At 35.9% G+C, this 22380-nt stretch overlaps 1 protein-coding gene across 1 annotated transcript in view; it reads right to left on the reverse strand.

Moving 5' to 3' along the window:
• LOC121738754 overlaps positions 1-19596 on the reverse strand; it is a 127918-nt gene extending 108322 nt beyond the window's left edge. Inside the window, exons 1-3 of the mRNA XM_042130989.1 lie at positions 18709-19596; positions 12943-13135; positions 2929-3043 (exon numbers count right to left, since the gene is read on the reverse strand). Coding sequence (XP_041986923.1) covers positions 2929-3043; positions 12943-13135; positions 18709-19395 — 995 coding nt within the window. The 5' untranslated portion in view covers positions 19396-19596. The remainder of the gene's footprint in view (positions 1-2928; positions 3044-12942; positions 13136-18708) is intronic.
• Positions 19597-22380: the final 2784 nt, after the last annotated feature.

Raw genomic sequence — 22380 nt, forward strand, 5'->3', positions numbered from 1 at the left:
CCATCAATCACGAGAGCATTCGCGGGAACTACAACTTTAATATCCGAAAAAGCTTTTGAATGGATGACGGATTTAACGAACATTCCTCCAACACCTAGTCCATTACACGCGTGATCGATCTATCCATTTCCGCCGAATTATCATTTCGTATTATTCTCCTACCGGTCGTACTCATAAAAATTAACTATCGTTAACTTTAATTTATTGAATTGTCGATTTCAATTTATACCTAAGCTAAGGGAGATCGCAGACGACAGCCTTTTTGTGCGATCGAGTCTGCGGCGCCCATACAGTCGGCATGGCGCGGCCGATGCCGACTCTATGGGCGCCGCAGACTCCATCGCACAAAAATTCTGTCATCTGCGATCTTCCTAAGCTTCGCAGTCGCGGTGGCGATCATATCATTATCATCATGTAACAACGTAGAGAAATGATATTATAATCGTAAAACAAGAGATTGGGATTCGAAACTTTTTATCTGATTACGTAAATATATAATTTGACTATCAGGCACTAATTAACGTGAAATTAGATCAAAATCAAATGTATTTAAATTTATCATTCATGTAAGTTCATCAGTTTGAATCGTAGTAAAGTTTCAGGCTCCGTTGGATATAAAAATCTAAGGAAACAAAGTAGCCAGCAATGTCTTGAATAAACAAACTAAAACACAATGACATTAGACTCAGAACTTGCTTTCAAAGTAACCGACCTCGTAAATCAGTGTATAAACACAATGCTGGCTGCAAACACAAACTCGGTCGCGACCGTATAGGTGTAAAGGTGTACACAAAGTATATGCAGGTTGTTCTACATAACTTTGTGATTGCCAATATAAGGGGTCACCAGTGAGGGGTCACCTCATAGGCGGGTCAGGGTCACCTCGAACTTCGTCGTTGGGGTGTCTCGACCTTGCATTGTAAAGATTTAATCGCACTATAAGCGTATAACTAGATCGCTAGTGGAGCTATACGGTCAATTTGTCGCGCTAAATGTTACGGTAATGGCACAGTATAGCAATATTAGTAGGGATATGTCATATTGCTATACTGTGGTAATGGTTCCAAATTTAAATGTTCGCAATAAATACTCGTATTTCACGCCCAATGATGGACAAAATATTATATTATACTAGCTGTGGCAAATGTTGTTTTGCCATATAATTAATGTTCTAAATAATTTTTGGTATGAAAAATAGATGTTGGATTTTTAATTCGATTCTTAGACCTACTCAATATGCTCACAAATTTTCAAGAGAATCGGTCAAGCCGTTTCGGAGGAGTAAGGGAACGAAGATTGTGACACGAGAATTTTATATATAAGATTGTCCACATCAATTATTATATTACATACTGTAGACCGTTGTGCAATAGGATTATTTTACTGCAATTTCACGCTAGAGCCAGCACCAACCAGACAGTGAACAAAACTTTTGTTCGACATTTAACAACGTTTCTATCAATATTCTGATAATACGAGTATGACGTTTGCAACTTGTTGGATTTTGGTCGGATTATCTGGATACTGTATATCCTAGTAGCATCTTCTGCTCCGACATTTGCATAATATTCGCTATTGACGATAATGATTATCCTTCACATCACAAGGTAATTAGGCAAACTCTCATGGAAATGACATCAGTTCATGATGTATAGGTCTACCAGAATCTGATGGCTAAAAGTGAGAAAATAAATTGACTCTAGCAATACCGGGATAATTGAAATAAAACATTTTGATCCTTTTTTTATTTTAGCAGCTGATTCTGTGTGTTAAACATAAAAATATTAAAATTAATCCAATGATCAAGGATAGTTTTTGAAAATCTACTGCCAAAAATTGCCATCAGATTCTGGTAGAATTGTAGTTTAATTTGATTCGAAGCACGAGATAGTCAGATACAACGCGTCGCCATTTCTACATTAAAAATGAGTGTGTGCTATATTATAATAGTTTATAGAATCAGACGTTACCGTGCGGAAGTCCATAGCTTAAAATTTAGTATAATATTATTTTAGGAATACTTCGCCAAATAAACCTCAACCTGTGTGTGTGTGCTAACTGCTATGTACTAATGATCAAAATTAGGCACTGAAATGATGAGTAGAGGATTAACATCGTTATGTGGTTTCAATACGCTGACACGCCAAAATTGTACGTCTAGCGTTCTAATTGAAGTGAATAGTTTACAGTATATATTACTGTTATATATGATATAACAGTAATATTTACTGTAAACTATTATAATATATGTTTCATGTTGCCATATCGTAGCGCCAAAAATAGTTTACGTTCTAGTAGTCCGGATAATAACTATCATATTATTATGCCTATTCCCGGAACACCGAACATTTTATATTCGAAGTATTTTACTACAGAGGTATCTTAAACAAATTGGCTGAGCAGTTTAAGCGTGAAAAAGGCCACAGATAGACAAGCAAATTCATATAGAAGAGTTTCGACAATTTTGATATTAGGTATGGATTAGGCGTGCACGAATGGATGTTCGAAAATTTCCGTGATGAGCTAATAGGCGCTTCTCAGTGCATTAATCCCATGGCGTAATACATTTCCCCTCCTCAATTAGAAAAATCCTCCCTGCTGGAAAAGCTTAAATTAAGAAGTCGATCATCATCGAAACTTAACGGAATAATATAAATTGTATAAGAGCCGAGCTGCAACACTGCGTTGTGCCGTCGCATCGCAAAAAACTACATCGCTTTTTAAAGGTCGTTTTTGCGATGCGACGGCGCTACGCAGTGTTGTGGCCAGGGCCCGTACCACGAAACGGTTTTGAGACTCAAACAATCGGACGAGAATGCTGCGTCTACTCTAACAAACGTGAAATGACGTTGTTAGAGCAGGACGCGGCATTCTCGCCCGATTGTTTGAGTCTCAAAACCGTTTCGTGGTAGGCCTACTGGCCCTTACCTGTTAGATCGAGAAGCCCTCTTCCTTTGCTGCGCGGTCGGCGAGTCCAGCCCCGAGTTCATGGATATCGCCCGAGACTTCAGCATGTGCTCTCTCAGGAACGATTCGTTTAAACCTGCAAACATAGCTTTTTTAGTCACTTCATCTATAATAGATAAGAGACAAATAAAAGAAGCCTAATAAAAACCGCAATTTTTACTACGGTGTAAAGTAGTTTTGGTAGTCTATATCGGTACAGTAGTTTTGAAACATAGATATTCGATGCAAACAAAGGAGTCTTTCCTTGAAATAATAATATTAGTATTAATTAATAATAAAGATGAAAATAATATGTAACGTAAGAAGTTAAAAATTTAAACATAGTTGAGTTGTTGAGACATTCAATATTAAAATCAACTTCATTTTAATGAAGAGTTTGACAGATAATGTAATGGGGCTTATGTCCATTAAATCTTCATTTATTGCAGGTAGTTTTTATTATTCTTTGATTACAGATAAGTATATTCGTCTCTGAGTGCGGCATTATAGGTATCTCATTTGTTTAATGGGTGGGAGGTTAATTTATTCATTCCACGTCCACTTTGTTAAGTAAAGTTTGGAACAACGGAAAAGCCTTTCCTTTATGATTTCAGTGCACCAACGGAAACTAAACTTAAAACGCTACAACCAATGAAAGGGCGCTTGCACATTGCGCTCGATAAATTTCGCAAATATGCGAAATAATAAAAAAAATGCTGACAGACAAACATTAATTCAATGTTTATCTGTCAGCATTTTTTTTTTTTATTATTTCGCATATTTGCGAAATTTATCGAGCTCGGTATCGGCACAGTATAGCAATATGACATATCCCTACTAATATTGCTATACTGTGCTATCGGTTTGTGAAAGAACTCACAAACTTAATGTATGAGTTATGGTTGTGTAATGTGCAACACAACACCGCAATGTTATATTACCTCGACAGAAAACACAGAACACACACAGTGTAGCGTCCGACAACGCTAGTCGCTATACGCATCAAAGTGGGCATGTGCATTAGGGTTGCTGAGGATTCCTCTTCCGCTTCCTCATAATGAGGAAGTTCCGCGATATTTTGGGTTCCTCATCCGTTACCGCATCCTCATAAATAAAAATAAAAAAATCCTCTTCCGCTATCGCTTCCTCAAAATTTAAGAGGAATTTATGAGGAATTTCACTGCGCATGCGCGTCGCGTATCCAATCATGGCAATGCACACGCCAGAGCCAGACAATTGTATTATTTACTCATCTTTTTTTTGTGTACGTGTGTTGTGTATGTTTTTTTTTTATTGCTGAAGGCAGGTCATCTATTGTGACTCCTTCGCATTAGAGTACCGTCCCCAACCCAATGCTGCTCATAAATTGAACGATGTGGTTATGGTTGGTGCCACGAATTTCCTCTGTGGATGAGTATTCGTAGCGACCAAGGTGCCTGTTCCTGCTCTGTAGTAGAGCAGGACAATCAAGGAGAAGGTGTATAGGTGTCTCATCCTCCTCCTCGCAGAATCTGCAAGTCGTTAAGCTACTAACACCTATTCTGTTAAGGTGCTTATTGAGCTTGCAGTGCCCAGTTAGGCTTCTGGTAAGGATTCTTAATTGATTCCTACCCATGGTGAGCACTGTTTTTGACAGTTTCTTGTTAAAGCCAGCAATTAGTGCCTTGGAGTGTTCAAGGCCTGGGACTCAACCCATTGCTTTCTGCTTAGTTCGCGAACCCATTCCTCGAGCACTTGCTTTGTAGTACTGGGAGATATTCCGCAGACCGGTTCTGGGCCATATATGAGACTCTCGGCCCCAAGCCTAGTCGGTTTCGTTGCCGGGGACGTTACTGTATTGTCCCTCCCTAGCATGTTCAACGTCTCAATGCATTCCAGAACCAATTTCGATGAAACTTCTGCAGCAGTCAGTGCTTTAAGTGCAGCTTGACTATCAGAGAAGATAAAAAATATTTTTGTTAACTAGTGCCATCTCTAGGCTTTCTAGTAAGCAACCGATGATTGCGAAGACCTCAGCCTGAAACATGGACGCAAACTCCCCCAAACTGGCATGTTTGCCTCTTGGTGGCTTGCCCCCGTAGAATCCGGCTCCCGCACGGTTCTTTCCTTGATCCATCCGTGAACCAAACTATATCGCTAGGGCGAATTAATTAGGATATTTCCTTTCTAGTCCTCCCTGGCAGGTATAAGAACCTGATATTGCTTCGAAAAGCTATGCACCTTGATCATGGCGTCTGATTGCATGTCCATGATGGGTGATTCACGAAGAGACTGTTCCAGCTGTCTAAATGGGGTGGATGCCTAATTTTTTCCTGCCCGCCGTCCTGGCCCTGGCCTTTCTAGCTTCCATCTAAACAAGCAGAGGAAGCGGAGTTAGGTTGATCAGGCCCTCGAGGGAAGCGGTGGGTATTGACGAAAGCGCACCCGTGATTATTAGGCATGCCAGTCTCTGGACGCTGTTCAGATTTTTGCGACAGTTTACTTGTTCAGCCTTTTTTTGACACACTACGCAGCCATAATATGCGGTAATCGGTCTCACTACGGCTGTATAAAGCCATTGTATATGTTACTGAACTCCTCCTTAATTGCTGGACCAATTTTGATGATTATTTATTGTGTGTGTGAGAATGGTTCAGATTCTATGAATTTTTTTTGGTCCTCTGGAAAATGCTATTTTAATTAATTTTTGTGTAATGTATGTACCTAGTTATGTACAGACAGAACAAAGACTTTTGGGTTGGGTCCGCTAGTATTTATAATTTCCTATCATCCTCTTCCTCATCCGCTTCCTCTTCCGCATCCTCTTCCTCATCCGCATCCTCTAAATTTGCGCGTGAAAATTCCTCTTCCTCCTCCTCTTCCTCATAATCACTTCCTCAACAACCCTAATGTGCATAAAAATATAATAATACTAGCTGTCCCGGTGAACTTCGTGTCACTTTAAAACCTTCCCTGGACTTCGACGAATATTTTAAGACTAAAATCAGCCCAATCCGTCCAGGCGTTTTCGACTTTTAGCGCGACTAACACATTTGAAAATCCATTTTTAACCCCCGACAAAAAAGAGGGGTGTTATAAGTTTGACATGTCTGTCTGTCTGTCTGTCTGTTTGTCTGTCTGTTTGTCTGTGTGTGTATCTGTCCGTGGCATCGTAGCATCCAAACGGGTGGACCGATTTTGATCTAGTTTTTTTTGTTTGAAAGCTGACATGATCGAGAGTGTTCTTAGCTATAATTCATCATCATCACCCTGCTCAGTGCTGGACAATCAGGGTTTATCTGGTTCATGAAAGGCTGTTAGCAACTTGTAGTCGTTTTAATGGGTTTTATATTTCATTCTAGTTCGTGACATTTGTGAATATACAATATACGTATACACATAATAATGGAAAGTTGACCTAATGCTGCAGCATCACCTGGTAATCAATAGGATATCCAACTCCTCGCCAACTAAGAGCAGAGGTTTCGTGTTTGGGCTCATTTTAATTGCGACAACCAGTAAGAAGTAGATAAAGTATAAACAGTAAATATTTACATGCTGCTGCTGCAGCATCACCTGGATTCTATAGGAACCGAGCTTCGTATGAACCCAAAGTGGAGTTTTCATGTTTGGGCTCATATTAACGGCCTCATCGAAAAGGACATTGAGAGCTGGTAATCATGAGAATACTGTTGATAGGAATTATTCTGCACTATAAGTTATAACTAACACAAGTTTAAAAAGTATGAAATAAAATTAAATTAAGAAATTAAAAAAAAACCCCGCCAAAACAACTTTAAAACGTAATGAAATAATATTTATTGCCTTTAATTTCACATAACAAGTTTAAGGATCAATTCACAGCAATCTGAATCGAGATAGGTAACCGGCGACTTGGCGGTTGTAGGTTGTAGTTTACTTGGCGGTTCCCCGACACACCGTATATATATATATATATATATATATATATATATATATATATATATATATATATATAGCTCTGTAGCTCTTCTGATGTTGCGAGTGTCCATGGGCGACGGTAGTTGCTTTGTTGTGACCCGTTTGCTCGTTTGCCCCCTTATTTCATAAAAAAAATATTACTTAATATTACTTAAAATATTACTTAATATATATATATATATATATATATATATATATTAAGTAATATTTTAAGTAATATTAAGTAATATTTTTTTTATGAAATAAGGGGGCAAACGAGCAAACGGGTCACAACAAAGCAACTACCGTCGCCCATGGACACTCGCAACATCAGAAGAGCTACAGGTGCGTTGCCGGCCTTTTAAGAGGGAATACGATCTCTTCTTGAAAGTTTGCAGGTCGTGTAGGTCCGGAAGTATTTCCGGACCTATACGACCTGCAAACCTTCAGCTGGTGATAGTTCGTTTCAGAGTTTTGCAGACCGCGGCAGAATATGACACAATATTATATTATTATGCAAAATAAAGTAATATACAGGGGGTAACAAAAAAGGTGATACTAATTTAGGATGTGCACGAGTTTCATGTATAGAGTTCACTGTGAAAATGTCAGATCTAAAAGATCACATTTTTTGTGATTTGTAGCGCCCTAGCGTGAGTTTGCCTATACAAAAGTAAAATAAAAATTACTCTTTTAGTGCCTCTACTTCCACAGTGAACTCTTTACAAGGGACACATAAATACCATAAAGTATGATCACTTAGTTTTGTTACACCCTGTTTAAAACGTTGGAACGACGCTTCTGTGGTTACGTGCGGGAACGCATCGGAGCAATATGACTTCGCTCTTAGTTCATTGTGATACAAAACGAATGATTAAAGTTTGTTAAATAGTTTAATTTTAAATCCAGGTAAATAACAAAAAAAAAACTATGCAACGCAGTAACTATACAGTACATTTTTACTCAATACATACCTAATTTTGTACTTAGTACTAAAGTTATTATAACCGCTATGTTACAAGATAAATGAATTGTCAGTAATAGCTACTACTCGTTTTATATTTATTCTGCCAGCGATTACATAAAACCCTTATTGATTTTTGCTACGGAAATAATACTGGTGTTTCTCGTAGATTTTCCTGATTTATGACATCTTACGTTTCTAATACATTACGTTTATTCTTACACTTCTATTCTATTTAATATTCTACAGGTCCTTATAAATTCCCGAAACTCGTGCGCGTTGCATACATTCTTCGTTGAAAAACTTGAAGTACTATACAAGTACGTACGAGGGCCTTACAAAAACTTTTTCAGTGGGATTGCAAACATCGATATACAGGTCCGAAAGAACTGTCGAGTGAAAGTTCAAATAGAATGCTGCCGCAGGGGCACTTTTATTGAACTTTATCCGGAGGATGAAAATAGACTGGTAATAGATATATATCAACAGAGCAGTCAGATTTTACTGAGAGATCAAATAAATCATGATCTTTTAATCATAACGTTTTGTGCTGTTAAAAGTTAAAAAAAATATCCCTGCATTGTTGACTACTGTCCATTGACAAACGTGTACTGTCTATACTGATGTCAGCGAGGAACTACGCTCGCTGTATATTTCGGGCTTTAAAGAAGCACCTGTTTGCTTAGATTGGTCGCTTTCCTTTGAAGACTGGTCAAAGAAACATATTATTATTATTATTGATAATGATTGAAGACACACTGCTCATACTGATTGGTCCATCATACCATTTCAGCTAAGGTAACTTTAACTTTGAGGCACTTAAAATAACTATTAATAATGAAATACTAGCCTAAAATGAATTTAATACTTTCAAATTAATTTCAGATTCTAAAAAATAATTTCACCGACCGGCAATGATGAAAAATTGAAACACATCATACTTTTATTCACAGAAATTTAATCTAAAAGTAATATGGGCAGCATAATGGAAGTTCATTATTTTTTGTGAGCTTTTGGCGGTGGCTTTGGTCATCGAGTTACAGCATTTAATCACACGCTCCCTGTAACACTCTGATTGCTGTAACTCCGAATTCAATGCGAAATGTATGTGTATTGTGTATGTCATCCATACATCTATACTTTATACTTTATCTATACTTAATATTATAATTAGGAAGAGTTACTGGTCCGATTTGAAAAATTATTTCAGTGTTAGATAGCCCATTTATTGAGGAAGGCTATTATAGGCTATATTTTTTCACGCTAAGACTTATAGGAGAATGTGGAAAAACGGGGGAAATTATTTTAAAGGGCTTATCTCGCAAACTACTGGAGCAATTTTTATGTTATTTGGCACAGATAAGAAGTAGACCACGTGAAGGATCATACGCTATCGATTTTAATCATTTTTTCAGTGGCTAAATATTTTATACCCGTGCGACGCCGGGGCGGGTCGCTAGTTTTAATTATAAAACCTTCATTTAGATAATATAATATGTACTATGGCCTAGGATCCCACTATAGAAGGACTTTCACCGAGCTGGTTAATGGATGAAAAGTATTTTATATATTTTAATTACTTATGTCAATAAAATTATTTCAAGTCGGTTGCATAAAAAAATTCAGTCCAAAATAAAAAGTACCAAAAAAACATTTTTTTTACATTTCTCTGGTTTCGTTAATATACAAATTCCATACCAATCGAAAGTATGAAGCCCGTTAAGCATTGACCAGACCGGTACTAGTATCGATTTGCCTACCCAAGAGTTGTGACGGAAAAATAATCGGCCAAGTGCGAGTCGGATCCACGCACTTGGGAGCCCCCCCTAATTTTTATTTTCATTTCAATGTCATTATTCAATATTAAAGTACGCAATATATAATTAAGAATATTGTGAAAAATTCAAGTACCTACCTGTTGCCGTTATTGATATCGAGCAAAAAAATGCACGTTTGTTGTATGGGAGCCCTCCTTAAATATTTTATTTATCTTGTTTTTAATATTTGTTGTTACAGCGGCAACAGATATACAAAATCTGTGAAACTTTCAGAAGTCTAGCTATAGCGTTTCTTGAGTTACAGCCTGGAGACACACAGACGGACGGACAGACGGACAGATATCGAAGTCTTAGTAATAGGGTCCCGTTTTTACCCTTTGGGTACGCAACCCTAAAATTATTATTTATTACTATCAAGCTAATTTTTCGTGGGTAGCTTCATTTTGATGAGACGAGCAACAATTTCCTTTCCGAAAATTCTCGAAAGTGGTAGCTAATTTAAGATTCAATAAAAAAACTAAATCTATTTTCAATTTGACAACAGTGCGAAGCCGGGGCGTGTCGCTAGTATTATGTAAAAGGAAAAGTCATTTGAAATGCTATCCTGGTATTAGTAAAGAACTGAGCCAAAATTTTCATTGACTTCAACAATAAAAGTCTTCATAATTTTGTTGTATTAAGAGCTCACCTGACTCTAAAAATCAAACATCGTCCTTCTCTCTTCACACTCACGCCCGTCTTTCATATGCCAGGTGAAAAAGGACGGCGCGGAATCATTGCCGAGTTAGTTTTACTTGAATAAAAAAACGAACTATAACGATTATGAAAAAAGTGTTTTGAGCAAATTTAGGTTTTATCAATACCTTTTTAGATATTAAAAAATATTAAAGAAAAGACAGCAAACTTCGAAGATCCAAGCAAAAATGTGTCTAAAACAAGGTTTTTTGTAAAAAAGAAACTATCGAGCATTTTTTGACTAATCGTGTTTTCGTCTTGAGCATTTAATCTTTATGAACTGAAGTTACTTGTGTCAAAAAATCAGTTTTCTAGACCTTACAGATTTTGAGATCTAGGTTAAAGTATGTAGTCAAGTTAGGGTCATATCGGCTCTTAAAATCGATTTCCTGTTTCAAAATTTCATGTATTTTACGTTATATTCGAGGTGGGAGCTCCAGCCTCCGTTTTACCGATATACCACATAATTCGGTTATCACCTCACTAATACTCGCCTAAAGCCAATCCAACCAAAATAACATTTTGCCTCCACATTTTGGTAGGTACCTATAAAATGTATGGTATTTACTACGTTATAATATTATAAACACCATGCATACGAAATAATATGCGAAATAATATTTTGATTTTTGTTACTATCAAAGATTTATTTATTATAAACACGCCTTAGCTACCCATTTTAGCAAACTCTTAGCAAAGTCTGAGCTATACGTTTAAACCTATTATGATAAATTAATATCAGCTTTCTGTCATCTTTAACGTTCTTTGTTTTCATATTCGGATGAAATTCGAGGCGTGTATACCAATTACCAGTACTTAGGCTGGATTTATATGCGTCCGCTCGAATGAGCACAACACACAAGCAAATGAATGTACAGTACTCCCAAATTAATAATGCGCATGGAAATCTTCGCTAATTGTCGTAATTAACCCGAATCTATAAAACATGCATTTTGCACCTTGTTCAAAGGAAATAGAAGTAAATATCATATAGCCGGTGGCTATTCGCTGTCGCTAACTCACCGGGAAGCCATCGCGGCGTTACCATGGTAACTTCCAAGCAACGTCAGTCGCCTCTACGTCGGTGCAAAGCGCTGTTTTTCTTAAAGTAAAGTTTAAAACAGCGCTTGCAGCGACGTCTTCCGAAGCTCGGGAAATACTATTGTTTTACGAAAAATTACTAAAATTTATATGCGCATTATCACTTTGGGAGCACTACGATTTATTTAAAAGGCGGCGCCACGCGCTGAAATTTACATGTAGCGGCCAAACCACGCGTTCGCGCCGCTGCATATAAATCCAGCCTTAATGCAATCAAAAGAGACACCGTCTTCCGTCCTCTGTTTTCATTATTACTCACCTCATAATTTTAGCGTTTGTTTAAAAAAAAAACGATCTAAAAGCTAAATGTACTATCCTTGTGCTGGTGATATTTTACTATAACGGTAATTGTGTTTTAGCCGTGTTTCAGAGGTATAAGAATATTATAAATATTATGTGTAAGATGTTAACGTAAGGTTTCAAAATTTCTACAATAATGCTAACGTTTCGTATATAAATAACATACACATACACTCACGCACAAGAAGTTATACAATGTGTCCCAGCACCAGTGTCCGATCCTTTAATGTTATGATGTATGGCATATTTTATATTATTATACAAATTGTCTCAATTTTTTCTCTAACTTTTGAGAAAAAAACTGTCTCTCATACTAATCTGACCAATACTTCGAAAATCGTTATAACTTCTAAACTATCTAACATATTTGCAAAACTAATAAGAACATAGAAGTGAATGAAAACCTCTTCTATCTTTTATAGATAATAAATAACCAGTTGAATGCGCTAGATTTTTCACAAAAAGCCTTTAATTAAAAAATACACATTTTTCCCCTATACTTTGGTTTATCGACGTTTTATTTCACGAAATTCATAACACAAGTTTAACTTTCAAATTAGACCTTTTTTTTCTTCATAGGATATTTACACGAGAAGTATTTGTCAGATTAGTGTGAAAGCCCGAGAAAAACTTAAATGGCTGCCATTTTACAACCGTGAGAGAGAAAAGATTTGAGAGTCAATTTGTCGATAAAATATGCCTTACATCATAAAAATTAAAGGGTCGGACACCGGTGTCGGGACACATTGTATAAGTAATATGCCGATTTTACCGTAAGTATATTATATGTCACCTTGTATTGATATAAATCTTATCTTATATCTTTAAACGAGCAATTCTTATGTATAAATATAATATAATTGGAATCTCGGAATCGGCTCCAACTATTTTCATGAAATTTTGTATAAGGGGTTTCGGGGGCGATAAATTGATCTAGCTAGGAATCATTTTTTAGAAAATATATTTTTATTCGTGTTTTATCGATAATCGATAAACTAAAAAATATGACTCTTCCTGACATCTATTGGCGAATAATAATACTATTTTGTGAGCAACTAATTGCTTTAACGACACAACAACAGCTAAAGCTATTCCAGCAGATGGCGTTGTTAAGTAACACGAAGTCAATGAGTGTTTGCTATACCGACTACCGAGCAAAGCTCGATCATCCAGGTACTAATATAATAATATCCCACTTACTATGTACGCTGCTCAAGTCATTATCCTCGAGTTCCTCAGTGGAAGCACCGAGTGCGTTGAGGACAGGTTGGCTGCCCCCTCCTGATAGATTCTGTTCATTTCTCCTCGAGTATCTGCCACTTTGACAGACTGACAGACTGGACACACTACGCGCTATTGGTGCCTTTACCGCCAAACTGTACCTGTTTCTATCCTGAAAGAAAAAGGTTATTAAAAACATCAGTTTTAGAAGATTAGGTGTAAGTATGTCATTTTTTGTCTTATGTTAAGTACTCACACACGGTTTCGATAGTTCGATAGTTTTACTCCAAATCGAGTAATAATTACTGTGTGCACCGCAAAACTCACAGCTCGAAGGCTCGCATCGAGCCGGCTCGATGGAATTAAATACATAATAATAAATCGATTTTGAGTAAAGCTATCGAGCAATGCCGAATGTGTGGACGAAACCCCGAGCCGCAGGTTTTGCTCGACGTGATTGCTCGATCGAGCAAAACCGTATGTCAGTACTTAGTATTATGATAGGTACGAGCACACTATTGGCGGTACAGGGGGGCGGGCCGTATCTCCCTAAAAACAGGTTGTAACAAAACAAAGTAATAAAGAGCTTACTGTAAAAGTAGCAGTGCTGAAAGAGTTACTTTTGACTTCTTAGTTTCTATAAAAAATGCTACAAGTTACAACGTCATGAATTTGGCCACACAATTGTTGAAATAATAATTTAGACAGTGGTACTATGGGATAACTAAACACCCTAAACTCTAAAGTATTATTGTTTTGTTACACCCTGTAATCTGTATATATTATGAATGTATGTCTCGACTCTTGGCATATACGGTTCACCCAGCTGCCCACTATTATGGACTATGGTATTGTATGGTATTTTTATGCATCCAGCAAATGAAACAGCATCCCTAAATACTGGAGCTATTACTATAATTTAATACAAACTGGCCTACTGTTTTAAATTCTGAGACTTCAGCCACTTTTGTTTGTAATTTGTAGCTGCTTGTCTCCTTTACTGCGCAAAAAAATTGGACTCCGGAATCCGGATCAAAATATATTAACGTGAGCAAGGAATGTTTTCGTGTCGGAGGAAATATTTTACAAAAATGTCAGATACAGGCAGGTACCTACTTACATAGTGGAATGCGGTAGTGAAACAATAAAGTTGTTATCATTTAAGTATCTAATGATTGCTAATGTAATCCAAGCAGACATGAGTGGAAGAAGCAGGTAAGTTTAACAATTATTAAAATGTTGCCGTTTTTAACCGACTTCCAAAAAGGAGGAGGTTCGGCTGTGGACATATTTTTTTAAAAGCTTTTATTTAACTTGCTCTGTATGTATGTAAGTATTTATGTTACGGTGGAATTTTGGAACTCAATTTTAAAGTAGATGTATTTAACCGATTGAGCTGAAATTTTGCATACGCATTTAGTTTGGATGACCATGCACGAGATGGTATTTGACATGACTCTAAATCCAATATGGCCGACCATCCAAGGTGGCGAAATAATTATTTTCTATGCAGTGGATAAAAAAAAGCCCTTATATGGATATTAAATATAAGGGCTTTTTGAGAGTAACTTGAAAACGAATGTAATTTCATTCTACATCCAACATGGCGGCTCATCCAAGATAGAGGAATAGTTATTTTTAATGCACTTCTGCAATATGGGCATCTTTTTAAGGAGAAATTTACTTTCTTCTTTATTAGACTATTTAAATAAAACCTTTTTTTCAAAAAGTTTTTTGTTTACATTTTTTTATTACTTATTATTATTTTTGTATGTTCAACGATTACTCCACCGTTTGTGAACCGATTTTCAAATTTTTTGTTTTGTTGTATTAGGTTTCACTCCAATTTGACCCCATGTTCACAAAAAGTGTGACCTGATGATGGGATCCATAAGTAATGAGGGAACTCCTCAAAATATGGAAACATATGGTGATTTTGGTTTTATGAGAAGTATCCCAAGCATATGCTACCAAAAAGTAAGATTTTGCACCAAGATAAGCTATAGTTCCGAAGATACTAAGATAACGCCGGATTCCTTATAGATACAAGTTTGGGGGTTGGGTCGCTATTTTAAGAACTGAAAAGATGCTCTGTGACTTTCGTTCTATAGCACTTACGCATGGAAACATCAGCTGAACATTAAAAAATATGCTTAAACTACTTTAAACTACTGTTTAACTTAGTTTCAACATTCATTAGGTACAAGATTTAAATAATATTAAGTTAGGTTAAAAGATGGTGATGTTCAAACGTACATCACCATCTTTTAACAGAAGTTGGAACTTAACTTAATACAATTTAAATGTTGTACCTAATGAATGTTGAAACTAAGTTAAACAGTAGTTTAAAGTAGTTTAAGCAAATCTTTTTAATGTGCAGCTAATGTTTCCATGCGTAAGTGCTATAATAGAACGAAAGTCCTTCCACAGAACATCCTCTAGAGATAAGTGTTTGAACATTTCATTTTCAGCGTTGCTTCAGTGAACTCAGAATTCAGATAATGAGTTTTCATATTATGAAGATGTATCCTGGATCCAAAGTCACTAAGCAGAAAGCCACTTTACAGATAGCCTTATCTAAAAATAATAATTTCACAACAAACAGAGTGAGATTATAATTTTTAACAAAAAATTAAAACCGACTGCCAAGTGAAAACAATAACATTACTTATTCTTAAATGAACTAAAAAGTATTAAATAATTCTTACACTTTAGTAGAGAGGCACTACTAAAGAGTAAGAATTATTTGTAAGTAATGTTATTGTTTTCAGAATTTTCCTAAGTCTCAACTATCTTAATATATATATATTTCTTGTGTGCGTGTGTATGTGACTGAACTCCTCCTAAACGACTGGACCAATTTTGATGAAATTTTTTGTGTGTGTTCGTGGAGATTCGAGAATGGTTTAGATTTACAGTTTGGTCTACTGGAAAATGTTTTTTCAATTAATTTCTTATTTATAAGGAGTTGTTGATTTTGGAATGTTTTACATTAGATCCGGCGGACGGCGCTATCATCACATTCAATATTATTCTATTTCAATTTTAGTTTGTCCTGACAGATGGTGCTATGATTAATTTGAAAAAAATTTTGTTATTCAATTCATGTGCTGATTAAAATATTAAATAAATAACACATAGGCTACAATTTTAACCGACTTTCAAAATGGGGGAGGTGTTATGTCCGTTTTCTTATATTCAACGATTACTCCGCCGTTTGTTAACCGATTTTCAAAATTTTTCTTTTGGTATATAGGGTATCATCCCAATTTGGTATTATATTCAGAAAAGTGGTGATCTGATGAAGGATCCATAAGTAATCGAGGGAACTCCTCAAAACTTATAGGGAAACATATGGTGACTTCGGTTTCGTGAGAAGTATTCTAAGCATATGCTACCAACAAGTAAGATTTTGCACCGAGATATACCTGGTATACCGTGGTTCGGAAGGTGCTGAGAGAATTCCTGATTCTTTATAGATACAAGTTTGGGAGTTTCAGCGTTGTTTTAAGAACAGAAAGCATATGCTACTATGCAAATTACATTCATCATCATCATCATCATCATCATCACTACCATATTATACCATTTCATAGTCTTTTAGATCGAGACTCGAGTTTGTCAAGCGATAATTAAAAAAAATCTATATCTACCTAATATTATAAACCTGAAGAGTATGTTTGCTTGAACGCGTCAATCTCAGAAACTACAGGTCCGATTTAAAAACTTATCTCAGTGTTAGATAGATCATTTATCGAGTAAGACTCATCATTTATCGAGAAGGTTATATTATATTATTACTCTAAGACTAATACGACAGAAGAAACTCAGGAAAATGTGGGAAAAACGGGGGAAATATTTTTTATGGGAAAATGTACCTACGGATTCTGTAAAATTTCTAATTTACGCGGGCGAAGCCGCGCGGGACATCTAGTTTCTGTATATAATTTTCATAATTTTAAATACTTTTTAGTTCAATTAATAATAAGAAATGTTATTGTTTTCACTTGGGAGACGGCTTTAATTTTTTGTTAATTGCATAAAAATGGAGGCTTTAGGGCCGGGAAAATTAGGTATTTGAAATAAAAAAATGTGGATTTTATGTGTAGCTGGATATAAGCCAGATGATAAAGTAGGTAGGTTACAAGGTTTATTTAAATAATAATAAATCATAAGAAAAAAAATTAAAATTGTCCGGCTTATAGTATTAAAGATGTTAGTTATCTGGTTCTTTCACTGACGTCTTTAATTATGGTGGTACCGGTGGTAGGCAACGTAGTTTCTTCGTTCGACTTTCAAAAAGTGTATCATGATACGCATTTTGAATAAAAATATATTTTTTTATTTTTTTATTTTATGACTACCTACTCATAAACAATCGCGAAAATATAGTTTTTATTTTAAAGAAACATGCAATATGCAAAAATAAAAAATATGCCCACTTGTGCCATGCCGGGTTTCTGCTAATTGTTTGTCAAAATATCATTTCTTCTTTTTCAAAAAATAAATACAGGCCAAAATCATAATCCTCCTTTTTGCTTCGCCGTAGTCGGGTAAAAAGTAAGAGAGATAACTTCAAGCGCGAGTCACAAATTACTAAATAGTTAATATGCGCAAGTGCGAAACGAGACTTTGTGATTTAACTGTCAATAATAATATATGTACATATAAATTCGCCATGTTTGATGCACAGACATTTCTCCAAAAACTAATAATTCTTAACGAACAATTTACATAACAATTATAATAATAACGCAACACCTGATGCAGTTACGTCGTAGATAAAGTTTATATCGGAAACTCATTATTTTATCGATCATGTTATGCAAATAGTTCATTATTTGCAGCAGAACCTGTTAAACGTCAAATTACTCAGTCAATAACAGGAGCCCTTTTCGAGCGACGTTGGAATTTCGGCTCATTCCCCTTGACGATAAGGAGCGAAGTCTGCTAAACGACCGGTCATGTCGTTAATATTATTTTGGAAAGTTTATTTCCTGTACCCTTAAATATTAATAGTTTTAGTGGAAACTTAGTGGCTATAACTGAGTACCATATTTTAAATTATGTCTTTTATGTATCTCTAAATTACTCTAAAATATAGGTAAGTATACATGAAAGTTCAAAGGCTTAAATACAAAAATTCTAGCCAATATAATCTGCGAACGACTACAGTCATAATATTATAGAGTTTATTACTTTGTTATACTCATAATTATTTTTTAACCTGAAAACTGTAATATTATCATAATAACTACTTTTAATGTAACGTATACGTGAGTTTTAGGTATCTCTTTATCTATTGTCTATGCTCTTATCTTCTTAGATACATTGAGGTATTTTATATCCACCTTAGGTTTCCACACGACACACTAATTGACAAGTCTCTATTGTCTACTCGGATTCTAAAAAGGTTTCAGATCCGTCCCGACGTACGTGATATATCCAGTAGCCAAATCCCCTTTGTTATTTCAATAGCGACCATAATAATAAACGAAAATTAAGACGTGACTCACTAAACATGTTGTTGTTTTTGTCTAATAATTTGGAATATCAATTTGACAGAATCAGCGATATTCATAAGGAATATGTAAAACATCATTTATCAATATTCAATAGGGTTGCAAAGGTTAAATGTTATATAGAAATTTTTAATAACGTTTAACATTGCTCTGTTAATTGTTACTTATTATAGTTACGTGAATATAATAATAATATTTAAGATATATTATCTTAGGGACTTACCTCGCGGCTTAGCGACTCTGCTCGAAAGTTTTCGTCACTATTTGCACTCTTAAGTTGATTTTCATTGAGACATTGTAGGGACCCCGTTTTGGGAGAACTCTGTAGTTGGCTGGTACGTTTCTTGAACATTTCAGTAGTATTCCTTAAAAACGTATCCATCTTCTTTCTAAAGAACGACGGTTTTCTCTCGAGCGGCTTCTTCCCTATGTAGCTCAAGTTTAATTCCGATTGGGACAAACCTTCGCTTCGGGATAGAATAGATTGATCTAGTGATAGCTTCCTCATCCTTCCTAAATCGGGCCTCACAAAATTAGTGGATTTCAGTCCAATATTTTCATTCACCGATTCTTTCTCAATGCTTTCTTCACTTTTAACTACACTATCACTTACGTTATCTTGTTTATGTAATGTTTCATTTTCCACTAAAATTTCTATACTATTATTATCTCTATTAAGAACCTCGGCTTCAACTGGTTTTTCACTTTCTCGTCTTTCTTCTTCTGAATTGATTTCCATATTAGTATTGCAAGTAACGACATTAGGGTTGGTAGCGCTCGCCAACTCATAAGAATCCTCAATCTTCGAATCCGTTTCTTTGGAAGAACCTTGTTCGAAATCACTAGTATTCGGTACCTCCTCACTTCTACCTCCATTTTTGGGAGGATCCTCGTCTGCTGCGGTATCCATTTTGTATTACAAAATCTTATATATTACATCTAATAGCTTATCGCAAAATTAGAAAATACTCGACTAATTCCCTATTATTTTACGTGTCACTATTTTACACACAACACTCCACTGTAGATAACATCTTATTATTAGTATTATATAGGTCACAATTCACTGAACCGCTTCTCATGGTCACTCATTATCAGGTGCGATGTGTTATTTCACCTGTGTAAATGCTTGCGGTAAAGGAATGAAGATAACACTATCGACTGAACGAATGTCAACTGTTCGGCACAGATAATAAATATTATGATAGAGCTCATCAACGCTCATGTTGGTTAACTGGACTATCGCCGCGCCGTTTCGCAAGCAAACAATGGCAGAACGAATGTTTGTATAGGATTACGTCGCCTTAAAGATTTAAATACTCATTATTGCTTACTGTTTTGCTGCTTTATTGCAATTACATTTTTATGTAATCCTGTTTATTTACTTGATAATTATAAATTATTATCAAAAAACGTGTGATGTGGCCAAGTGATTCAGCGCGTTAGGTCGCTGCGCAAGCTGGGCATCGCGGATTCAAATCTCGCCGAAAAAAGTTTGTTATTCTGGGTTCCTTCGTCACGCATTAATTGTAAACGTGTGTCTAGTACCTGTAATACAAATTATTTGGTTAAGAGGGCGACTAACCCAAAAAATCAAACATCGTCCTTCCCTCTTCACACTCACGCCCGTCTTTCATATGCCAGGTGAAAAAGGACGACGCGGATTCATCGCCAAATTAGTTTTTTCTCAATAACTCGATAAATATACAACATTTTGAAAATCCGCTAGGTCGATCTCTCAATGATAGAATTTTATACAATGTGTTAAAATATTAACTTAGTTCAATGCACGGTTATGGCAATAAATGAAAAATTCGTGAAAATTAGATGCATCTTTGTGATTTTTTTCTATCGGGAAAATTTTAAGATATAGTGTTTTCTGTCTAAGATCGAATTCTCGGAAATATAATGTAGTATCTAATTTTAGAAAATGAAACAATTCGGGGCTTATTTTCAAGTATAAAATTGAATTATAAAATCGTCACTTTAGGGTTAGTCGCCCTCTTAATTACACAGGGTTTGATGTGTGTGCGCGTATATCGTCCATTGAGACGTTGTATTTATTTAATTGACGTTGTATGTATCGTCCATAATTTGATATTTTTCTTTTGAATATGTTTAAAAACTATTTACTCAAATTCAACAGAGGCATAGAGGGTTGTCAGTTACCGATTAGCTTGATGACAAACGGACGGAAAGTTTGTTACACTAATGGCATTGGAAATTTCCGTGAAAAATTGTAGAGTAGCATAGCGATAAGGATTTTACTAGCTAATAGCTCGGGCATTTTAACTCATTAATATATACCTTTTATAATTTTACATTTATAGCCCAAACCGACGTATGCCGAAAGTATTTCTGATGCAGCGAAATTGATGGTAGAGTTCCCTAAAACTATAACGAATCGATAGCCACGTGCTTTTACCAACTATTGATTAAATTAAATTTACAAATCCCATTTGTTAAATTTATAACAAAATGATAACGAAATTAAAGAATTAAGTAATAATAAAATAAAATAACATTAATAAAATAACCTACACTGTTTCCCAACGAAAAAAAACTGCAAAACAGCCAAGTCAGGCTGTTTTGCAGTTTTCCTGTTTGAACCTACTAAATGGGCCATTCGGGTAATTTATTCTTTTCGTCGTAATGGTTTAAAATGGGGGATGAATTTAGGAAGAATGGGTATGGGGGACAGCCGGCGGTGTCAACACGGAACAGGCGTGACGCGGACCAAAGCCTATACTCGCCTAGTGCCTACGCACATCGATCGAACTCTACATGCAGAATTTTAATATAAATAGGACCATCTACGTCCATGACGTCACACGTCAGGGGAAATTATGACTGCCATTGCTTTCCCTGCCTGCTAAGCATACGCCAACGAGATATCTCACTCTACATGTTTTCTCGATGTTTGATGGCTTAAGTCCCTTCATGTCTATTGACCCTAGCATGACAAACATTTTTTCTCGCGTAGATCTATCATGTAAATAACACATTTTTATAGAGTTTTGTCGAGATAATGTCGAGATTTTGACATTATGAGACGAGTAGTTCTTAATTATCTCGAGAGTGAGATATCTCGTTGGCGTATGCTAGGCAGGCAAGTATGTGGAAAGCTTCTCCGGGTAAAGGGATAGCTTCCTAAAACCCTATACCCTGAGTGCTGTGACGTAAATCAGCTAGTGCGGATAAACATATTATTTTTGGAAAATTAAGAACTAATCTAACGAATAAGTGGACGGAACGTCTTAAGTTTATGACCTAAAAAGTATGAGGAACAAAGTGCAAAAGAAATATAAAATAATATTATATAAGTAATATTAAAAAACGGTATGAAAGTGGCTAGAAAAGTAGCGAGTATAAAATGCGCTACACTGCAGCAGCCTACAATTGAATTGAGAAGCCTTTTAACTCTTTGACCACCGCGTCGGCCACTATTGCTGCAAAAATTCAATAATTATTAAAAGCTTTTATTTAACTTGCTCTGTATGTATGTAAGTATGTATGTTCGGGTGAAATCTTGGAACTCAATTTTGGAGTAGATATATTTAACCGATCGAGCTGAAATTTTGCAGGCACGATTAGTTTGGATGACAATACATGATATTGTATGTGACATCGCTCTAAATCCAATATGGCCGACCATACAAGATGGCGAAATAGTTATTTTCTATGCAGTTCTACAATATGGATATATATTTTTTTTATGAAATAAGGGGGCAAACGAGCAAACGGGTCAGCTGATGGAAAGCAACTTCCGTCGCCCATGGACACTCGCAGTATCAGTAGAGCTACAAGTGCGTTGCCGGCCTTTTAAGAGGGAATAGGGTAATAGGGGAGGGTAGGAAAGGGAATAGGGGATAGTAGGGAAGGGAATAGGGTAGGG

This window comes from Aricia agestis, chromosome Z (assembly GCF_905147365.1).
Source record: "Aricia agestis chromosome Z, ilAriAges1.1, whole genome shotgun sequence".
NCBI classification, from domain to species: domain Eukaryota; kingdom Metazoa; phylum Arthropoda; class Insecta; order Lepidoptera; family Lycaenidae; genus Aricia; species Aricia agestis.